This window comes from Perca fluviatilis, chromosome 14 (assembly GCF_010015445.1).
Source record: "Perca fluviatilis chromosome 14, GENO_Pfluv_1.0, whole genome shotgun sequence".
Lineage (NCBI taxonomy): Eukaryota > Metazoa > Chordata > Actinopteri > Perciformes > Percidae > Perca > Perca fluviatilis.
The window spans coordinates 32,903,635-32,913,634 of NC_053125.1; the positions used below are offsets into that span (position 1 = coordinate 32,903,635).

The 10,000-nt window shown below is 40.7% G+C and overlaps 1 protein-coding gene across 1 annotated transcript in view; it reads left to right on the forward strand.

The window, feature by feature from the left end:
• Positions 1-10,000, forward strand: part of LOC120572610 (kinesin-like protein KIF1C) — a 73,875-nt gene that overhangs the window by 24,013 nt on the left and 39,862 nt on the right. Inside the window, 5 exon segments of the mRNA XM_039821931.1 lie at positions 390-568; positions 5,420-5,531; positions 6,109-6,186; positions 6,328-6,393; positions 6,943-7,021. Of these exon segments, the coding sequence (XP_039677865.1) occupies positions 390-568; positions 5,420-5,531; positions 6,109-6,186; positions 6,328-6,393; positions 6,943-7,021 (514 nt within the window).

Here is a 10,000-nt window from a genome sequence, read left to right on the forward strand (position 1 = left end):
CAGTTCATTTCTCACCTAAAACGTTGTCAGCAGTCAATTTAGTGACGAATAAGATTGCAAAAACTGTTAAAATTGTCCCGTTGTTGGTCTGTCTGTACCAGAAACCCGACCCTGGTTGATATAGGTCCCGATACTGAAAAGACCCTGTCCTGATGTAGGACCTGAAAGAGTTACAGGAGCTGTGGTCAGAGGAACTTAAAAATCCCCAAACTGGTCTAGTCAGAACACATAATAATAATAATAATAATAATAATAATAATAAAGGAACTGCAAAAATCTCTCTGGTCAGAAAGGGACTCCACTCTGTGGAAGTAAACTCAAGACTCCATTCAGTGATTCTCTTCCTCCTCCTCCTCCTCCTCCTCCCCATCCTCCTCCTCCTCCTCCAGGTGTCCTACATGGAGATCTACTGCGAGCGTGTGCGTGACCTGCTGAACCCCAAGTCCCAGGGCACCCTGCGGGTCCGGGAGCACCCCATCCTGGGCCCCTACGTGGAGGACCTGTCCAAACTGGCCGTGACCGGATTCACCGACATCCGGGACCTGATGGACGCCGGCAACAAGGCTCGGTCAGTCCTCCTAACTGTGGCCAGGCGCCCCAACGCAGCGTCCACACGGGAATTAACGATCGAATGCCTTTATTGTCATGCAATTAAACTAGCGAAGACACTTTCGTTAACATAGGGCCATAGAAGATCAAATCTGAGCAGCAGCTGCTGGTTGTATTTAGCCGCTACAGAGCTCCGGGACGCCCGGCTACCAGCGGCGGCTGTTTACCCGCCAACGGGTGACTGAGAGCCGGGTACAGACACCGCCAGATGACGCTCCTTTAAGGGGGCCTGGTGGTGGTGGAGTTTAGCCAGAAAAAGTGATGTTTAGGCACCAAAACGACTCGTTAACTTTAGGAAAAATATGTTTTTAAAAAAAAAAAATTATTAAAACACTCGAGGAACGAACGAGCTCTTCCTGGGGGGAAGTATTTAGTTTTCGCTGCGTAGTAAACTCTATGTTCAAATTTGACCTGTTGTCAAAACTTTCAAAACATTAAGTACATTTGCAAGTACTCGATTACTACTTTCATTGAATTTTAGTTGCGGGTATTCAAGTTTATAGCTTTTGAAAACAATGTAAATTGATTTTAAAACGTGACCAAACTTTGAGATCTCCACCAACATACATAACGTTCCTCTGATATCGTTCCTAAAATCATTCATCATTTCAAAATCAGGCATAATTGCCTATAAATGAGATTTATTGACCATGAATTCCAAAAATACGTGTAAAAACTATTGGTAATAAGTTGGTGTTAGTGAAAAAGAGCATCGAAAATGTGGGGGAAAAAATGACAAAAACGTGAGGAAATGTGTCAAAAATATCCCCAAAAAACTGCCAGATGACGCTCCTTTCAGGGGCCGTGGTTGGTGGTGGAGTTTAGCCAGAAAAAAGTTGAAGTTTAGGCACCAAAACGACTCGTTAACTTTAATTTATTAAAACACCAAAACAACTCGTTAACTCGTTAACTTTAATTTATTAAAACACTCGAGGTACGAACAAACTCTTCCTGGGGAGGAGGAGAGTATTTAGTTTTCGCCGCATAGTAAACTCCGCTCTCTAATTTGACCTGTTGTCAAAACTTTCAAAAAATTAAGTACATTTACAAGTACTCCATTACTTCTTTCATTGAATTTTAGTTGAGGGTATTCAAGTTTATAGCTTTTGGAAAACAATGTAAATTGATTTAAAAACGTGACCAAACTTTGAGATCTCCACCAACATACATAACGTTCCTCTGATATCGTTCCTAAAATCATTCATCATTTCAAAATCAGGCATAATCGCCTATAAATGAGATTTATTGACCATGAATTCCAAAAATACGTGTAAAAACTATTGGTAATAAGTTGGTGTTAGTGAAAAAGAGCATCGATACCTTGTGGAAAGAGTGACAAAAACTTTGAAAAAAAGAGACAAAAACGTGAGGAAATGTGTCAAAAATATCCCCAAAAAACTGCCAGATGACGCTCCTTTCAGGGGCCGTGGTTGGTGGTGGAGTTTAGCCAGAAAAAATGTGCTTGATTACTTCTTTCATTGAATTTTAATTGTGGGTATTCAGTTTTATAGCTTTTGAAAAATTTAAATTGATTTAAAAACGTGACCAAACTTTGAGATCTGTCTGTGATGCTCCACCAACATACATAACGTTCCTCTGATATCGTTCCTAAAATCATTCATCATTTCAAAATCAGGCATAATCGCCTATAAATGAGATTTATTGACCATGAATTGCAAAAATACGTGTAAAAACTATTGGTAATAAGTTGGTGTTAGTGAAAAAGAGCATCGAAAACGTGGGGGGAAAAAAGTGACAAAAATGTTGAGAAAAAAAAAAAAAGTGACAAAAACGTGAGGAAATGTGTTGAAAATATCCCCAAAAAACATTGTGAATTTTGACCCAGAAGGACAACGAGAGATGGTCGACCAGAAGTCAACACGAAGGGTTAAAGCGCTGTGTTTCATGTTGACACCACGCAGAGGTATTTTTGGTGCGGCTGGCCGAGTGGCTCTATATCCACGGTGGTATTAGAGGGGGGGTTTAATTATTGCATGTTTTGGTATTGTTGTACATGATAAAAAATAACCCCAAATCGCCCCCTGCTAAGGGGTCTGACTGTAGGAAGTTGTTTTTGTGCGCACAGATTTGGGAATCCTCTGGTCAGCTGACCCCGGGGCTCCGTGGACGCTCTCTCTCAACGTTTTTGAATCCATGTTGAACCGTCTCGGCTCCTGTATTTAAAGACTTTGAATCTAAAAACTCAAACAGTAAAAACAGGTTCACACTAGAGCTGTGCAATTAATCGTGATTTAATCGTGATTATGATTTTCGTCTCCCAATGATCACAAAAACAGAAAAATCGAGAAAAACAATTATTTAGCTCATTACGTTTTGCAAGTAAACTCTTATTTTCTCTTTTGTGTTCTGAATGAAAAAATAAAGTTTTAATAGGAAAAGTAATGAGGCAAATTTCACAGTTTTTTTTTTATTATTATTTTTTTGTTAATTCAATAATGGCAACATCTTTCCAGAACTCGACGACTAATGGTGTTAAATTATCGTGATATGTTTGATTGGTTATTAACACCTGACTGGTTATTGGTTATTAACACCTGACTGGTTATTGGTTATTAACACCTGACTGGTTATTGGTTATTAACACCTGACTGGTTATTGATTATTAACACCTGACTGGTTATTGATTATTAACACCTGACTGGTTATTGGTTATTAACACCTGACTGGTTATTGGTTATTAACACCTGACTGGTGTTATTGATTATTAACACCTGACTGGTGTTATTGGTTATTAACACCTGACTGGTTATTGGTTATTAACACCTGACTGGTGTTATTGATTATTAACACCTGACTGGTTATTGGTTATTAACACCTGACTGGTTATTGGTTATTAACACCTGACTGGTTATTGGTTATTAACACCTGACTGGTGTTATTGGTTATTAACACCTGGCTGGTGTTATTGATTATTAACACCTGACTGGTGTTATTGGTTATTAACACCTGGCTGGTTATTGATTATTAACACCTGACTGGTTATTGATTATTAACACCTGACTGGTTATTGATTATTAACACCTGGCTGGTGTTATTGATTATTAACACCTGACTGGTGTTATTGGTTATTAACACCTGGCTGGTTATTGATTATTAACACCTGACTGGTGTTATTGGTTATTAACACCTGACTGGTGTTATTGATTATTAACACCTGGCTGGTGTTATTGATTATTAACACCTGACTGGTGTTATTGGTTATTAACACCTGGCTGGTTATTGATTATTAACACCTGACTGGTTATTGATTATTAACACCTGACTGGTTATTGATTATTAACACCTGGCTGGTGTTATTGATTATTAACACCTGGCTGGTTATTGGTTATTAACACCTGGCTGGTTATTGGTTATTAACACCTGACTGGTTATTGGTTATTAACACCTGACTGGTTATTGGTTATTAACACCTGACTGGTTATTGGTTATTAACACCTGACTGGTGTTATTGGTTATTAACACCTGACTGGTGTTATTGGTTATTAACACCTGACTGGTGTTATTGGTTATTAACACCTGACTGGTGTTATTGATTATTAACACCTGACTGGTTATTGGTTATTAACACCTGACTGGTTATTGATTATTAACACCTGACTGGTGTTATTGGTTATTAACACCTGACTGGTGTTATTGGTTATTAACACCTGGCTGGTGTTATTGATTATTAACACCTGGCTGGTGTTATTGGTTATTAACACCTGACTGGTGTTATTGGTTATTAACACCTGGCTGGTTATTGATTATTAACACCTGACTGGTTATTGATTATTAACACCTGACTGGTTATTGATTATTAACACCTGGCTGGTGTTATTGATTATTAACACCTGGCTGGTTATTGGTTATTAACACCTGGCTGGTTATTGATTATTAACACCTGGCTGGTTATTGATTATTAACACCTGACTGGTTATTGGTTATTAACACCTGACTGGTTATTGGTTATTGACACCTGACTGGTTATTGGTTATTGACACCTGACTGGTTATTGATTATTGACACCTGGCTGGTTATTGATTATTGACACCTGGCTGGTGTTATTGATTATTAACACCTGGCTGGTGTTATTGATTATTAACACCTGGCTGGTGTTATTGATTATTAACACCTGGCTGGTGTTATTGATTATTAACACCTGGCTGGTGTTATTGATTATTAACACCTGGCTGGTGTTATTGATTATTAACACCTGGCTGGTGTTATTGATTATTAACACCTGGCTGGTGTTATTGATTATTAACACCTGGCTGGTGTTATTGATTATTAACACCTGGCTGGTTATTGATTATTAACACCTGACTGGTTATTGATTATTAACACCTGACTGGTTATTGATTATTAACACCTGGCTGGTGTTATTGATTATTAACACCTGACTGGTTATTGGTTATTAACACCTGGCTGGTTATTGGTTATTAACACCTGACTGGTTATTGGTTATTGACACCTGACTGGTTATTGATTATTAACACCTGGCTGGTTATTGATTATTGACACCTGGCTGGTTATTGATTATTGACACCTGACTGATTATTGATTATTAACACCTGACTGGTTATTAATTATTGACACCTGGCTGGTTATTGATTATTGACACCTGACTGATTATTGACACCTGACTGGTTATTGATTAATGACACCTGGCTGGTTATTTATTATTAACACCTGGCTGGTTATTAATTATTGACACCTGGCTGGTTATTGATTATTGACACCTGACTGATTATTGATTATTGACACCTGGCTGGTTATTGATTATTGACACCTGACTGATTATTGATTACAGGACGGTCGCGGCCACAAACATGAACGAGACGTCGTCCCGGTCGCACGCCGTCTTCACCATCGTCTTCACCCAGAAACGCCGAGACCAGATGACCAGCCTGGACACAGAGAAGGTGTGTGTGTGTGTGTGTGTGTGTGTGTGTGTGTGTGTGTGTGTGTGTGTGTGTGTGTGTGTGTGTGTGTGTGTGTGTGTGCGTGCGTGCGTCTGTACATCTGTTTGTGTGTGTCTGTGTGTTTCTCTGTGTGTGTCTTTGTGCGTCTGTGCATCGGTTGGTGTCTGTGTGTGTCTGTGTCTGTTATTTTTGGTGGAACATTTGCATCCCCCCAAAAGAAAACTCGTTACAACACAGTACCGTGAGCTATTTAAATTAGCTGATACTAGGTTAAACCTCATTGGCTCTTACCAGTGTGTATCTCTGTGTGTACTTCGTCCACAGCAATCCCACCAATCAGTCCCAAAACCTCCCAGTTAGAGAAGAAATGACCTCAACATAGTCTTACTAAATCTTTACAATCATTCCCTGAAAGAACCGAGCTGGCCTGACTTGTTTTCAGCGTGCAGCTCGAAGGTTGTTGTTGTTTACCGAAGAGAACGGAGTTAGAGGCAACCAGGGTTCCTTCGGGATCTTTAAAGTATTTAGATAATGTTTTTTTAGATACTGACAAGTATTGAATTTTGTGTGTCTTCAGGTGAGCAAGATCAGTCTGGTGGACCTGGCTGGAAGCGAGCGAGCCGACTCCTCCGGGGCCAAGGGGACCCGGCTAAAGGTCAGAGGTCACAAGTGTTACGCTGCTTCACCGACATCTCGTCAACGTTTATCTGAATTTATTGAACGTGTATTTTTCTGCACTTTTCGGATGCATTTTGCTGTCACAAACAGTCTGTGGTGTTTGTGTGTTTGTGTACAGGAAGGAGCGAACATCAATAAATCTCTGACCACGCTGGGGAAAGTGATCTCAGCGTTAGCTGAAATGGTACGTCACACACACACACACACACACACACACACACACACACACACACACACACACACACACACACACACACACACACACACAGATACAGACGCACACACACAGACACAGACGTGCGCACACACGCATGCACACAGACGCACACACACACACACACAGACACACACACAGAGACACATATATACGCACACAGAGACAGACACAGAGACACGGACGCACACACACACACACACAGAGACGCATGCACGGACGCACACACAGGTGCACAGACACACACACACACACAGACAGACGCACACGGACACACAGACAGACACCCATACAAACACACACAGACGCACGCAAACACGCGTGTACACACACACACACAAACACACAGACACAAACATGCACACAGACGCACAGACACACACAAAGACAGACACGCACACACACAGACGCACACACATGCACAGAGACACGCACACACACACATCACATTTATACACACGTTGAAGTTCCTGACATTAAACAGTAAAGAATGACTTTTGGTCGTCTTTCCTTTTACAGCAGAGCAACAAGAAGAGGAAGAGTGATTTCATTCCCTACAGAGACTCTGTTCTCACCTGGCTGCTGAAGGAAAACCTGGGTACACACACACACACACACACACACACACACACACGGTGCATCCCTAGTAATTATAGGCGTCACTCAAAGCAGAATTTTTGGCAGGTTTGCCGACTTTGAGACTATGAAATTCCCCCAGAACCAGAGAGTCTTTGGCCCTGTTTACACGTACGTGGTTATTTTGTAAAACGGAGACATTTCCCTTCGTTTACACGCAAACGGAGAATTCTCCTCTGAAACAGAGTCTTTCTATAAACCTCCGGCCAGACTGGAGATTTTGGAAAACTTTGTTTGCAGGTAAACTGAGACAAACGGAGGTTTAGGGCAGCCGAGGAAGTGAGGAAGAGAGAGGAAAAGGAAGTGATTCGTTGCTGCTGTTACTATTTTCTGGATTCTGATTGGCTAACGTGGGCTTGAGCTTCTCGTTACACCGCCACCTACAGGTCTGGCGTGCTCTTGACGGCATATATATACGCGGGTACGTGTAAACGAACACTTTTCTGAAAACTGACAGTTGTGCACGATGTTATTTTTAAAAACGGAGAGGTTGAAATGTCCGTTTATGAAACTAGCCGGCCATGTGTAAACGTAGCATTCATATTCAGGCTGTGAGACCGGTTGCTGGGAGACCCCCCCCCCCTGATCTAAACACTGATTGGCTTAGAAGGACAATTGCGGTGCACCGAATCGGCCGTTCTCTGGGACATGTTTTCATGCTGATCCAATGTGTCGCTAGCTTGAAACAAGCTACAGAAAAACCGCTGGTTAGCTTATAAAGCTAGTCGTCGTGGGGCAGAGGGTAAAGTAAAAAGAAAGCTTTATTTCTAGACCACTAACTGTTACTTGTAACAAACACATCGTTTATTCAGTTCAAACTTTTATTAAGTACTGTCAGTGTGTTCGTTTTGTTGAGAAGAAGGTAAAAAAGTCACTCCAACTTCAGATAAAAAGTCACTCCAACTTCAGATAAAAAGTCACTCCAACTTCAGATAAAAAGTCACTCCAACTTCAGATAAAAAGTCACTCCAACTTCAGATAAAAAGTCTACAACTTCTCTCCTTCTGCTCCAGATTTATTTCCAAGCAATAAGGCAGAAAAAAAGGTCATTTAGCGTACGCTAGCATGCTACGTCGTTCTCAATAGCAAAGCACTGCTACAACACACACTAGTTCACCATAATCTACAAAAGAACTACTTACATGTGCGCCCTCGTTTAGAAGAAGTCTCCCAGCTGATCCTGCCTTGGAACTGACCAAAGTTGAAGAAACAGCCTTTCTTTTACTGTTTATGGAGCTAGCTGACATGAGCTACGATCTGAGCTACTGAGCATGTGCGAGTGCAATCAAAGATAATACAGAAGAAGAAGAGAGGTCTCACTCTGTAGCTAAAACAGAGACCTGAACACAGGGTGAAAAGAGGATCTGCAGCAGTGAGAGAGAGCTGTGCAGTACAACAACAATATGGTGTTTTTTGAAAATTAAACCATGTAAACCTATTCTGGTACAACCTTAAAATACAGTTATGAACCTGAAAATTAGCATAATATGGGCGCTTTAAATACTATTCTACTCCGGCGCGTTCTTCTCTTATTGGTCCCGGCAGGTGTCAGGTCTTTTTTTTGTGCGTCCAATGGCTTTTCAAGGGATTCTCCTTGAAACATGATATGCCTAGTTTTTAAATGTTGTATTAAATGTGTCAAAACTGGTTAAAAGTTCAAACTGAAAGCAAAGATATGATGTATGTTCCATTAATCTTTGGCGTGTTTATCATCCGTCAAGGAGCTTCCCTGATCTTCGCACCTCTCCCAGTCGCACATCCTCTCTCTGGACAAAGGGCTGGCGATGGGCCAGCCCTCTGTCACAGCAGGAGACTTGCTGACTTCACACAAAAAAGTAGCTGAGTTCAATAGTTCAGATGGCGTCATCTTCTGTAACTTTTCAGAATGGAAAGTTACCGGGTAGGGTGATTTCCAAAAAAAAAAAAGAGGACTCTCGGCCTGGCCTCAAGACACAAATTCAGACAGGCTTAATTAACGGTAAATGAACTTGCTTTATTATGCCTCAATGGTGCAAAAATAACTTCTGTGATAAAATATAATCTGTAACAACCTACAATAATATCTCTCTTTTAAAATAAATAAATAAATATGAACTAATGTTCTAAATATGACCTCTTCTGTGTTAGAAAATCCAGCTTCAACAAAATATCTCTTAATACCTTTTCAGTGTAATAAGATAAATAATAAAGACACTGAAACATATGTGCCAGCTTTGCACACGGTGCACTGCGCCTCCCACTAGTCCGGTCCCGACCGGGACGCTACGTGGGACATGTTCTTTTTGCTGTTCAACTGTGAAGCTGCACTACGTCTTGTTTTATGGTTGTACGCAGGCTCCACGCAGAGCTTTCGGCAAAAAAAAGTGGACATGTCCGCCGGGCAAAAGAGGACTTTTTGGTCACCCGATTACCGGGGGAAGGCGCTCTGGGCTGTCCCAAAAAATGAAAAATCCTCCCATCAGACCCCCTAGCAACAGGCTCTGGATATTCTCATTGGAGGATTTCTTTTCTATGCTCTGTGTTAACCCTTTAACCGCTCTACGAGGGCACCGAAGTCATCGTTCCATTACGTAGAAAGAAAGTTATTGAAACTGGTTGATCATATAATCCAGAAAGTCATTATTACTAATTGTTTATATTTATATTACGGTATAGAAAGTCGTTCAGTCCTTCCAGAAAAAAGCTGAGTTTTTCTGTGATTGTTGTGGGGCAAAAATCCTAGATTATGCGGCACTGTTTTCTTAAAAAATGCGACGGAATATGCTCTATGATATTTGCGATGAAATTGCGGGAACTTGCAAAAACTTTTTTTTTTTAAGTGATTTCATATGTTTTAATTTTTTGTGTGTTGTATGTTACATTTGTGGTCGATAAAGTTTTAAGGATGTCCTGCCTCTTAGACTGGAAAACTAGTTTACCTACGGGTACCAATAAAGTAATT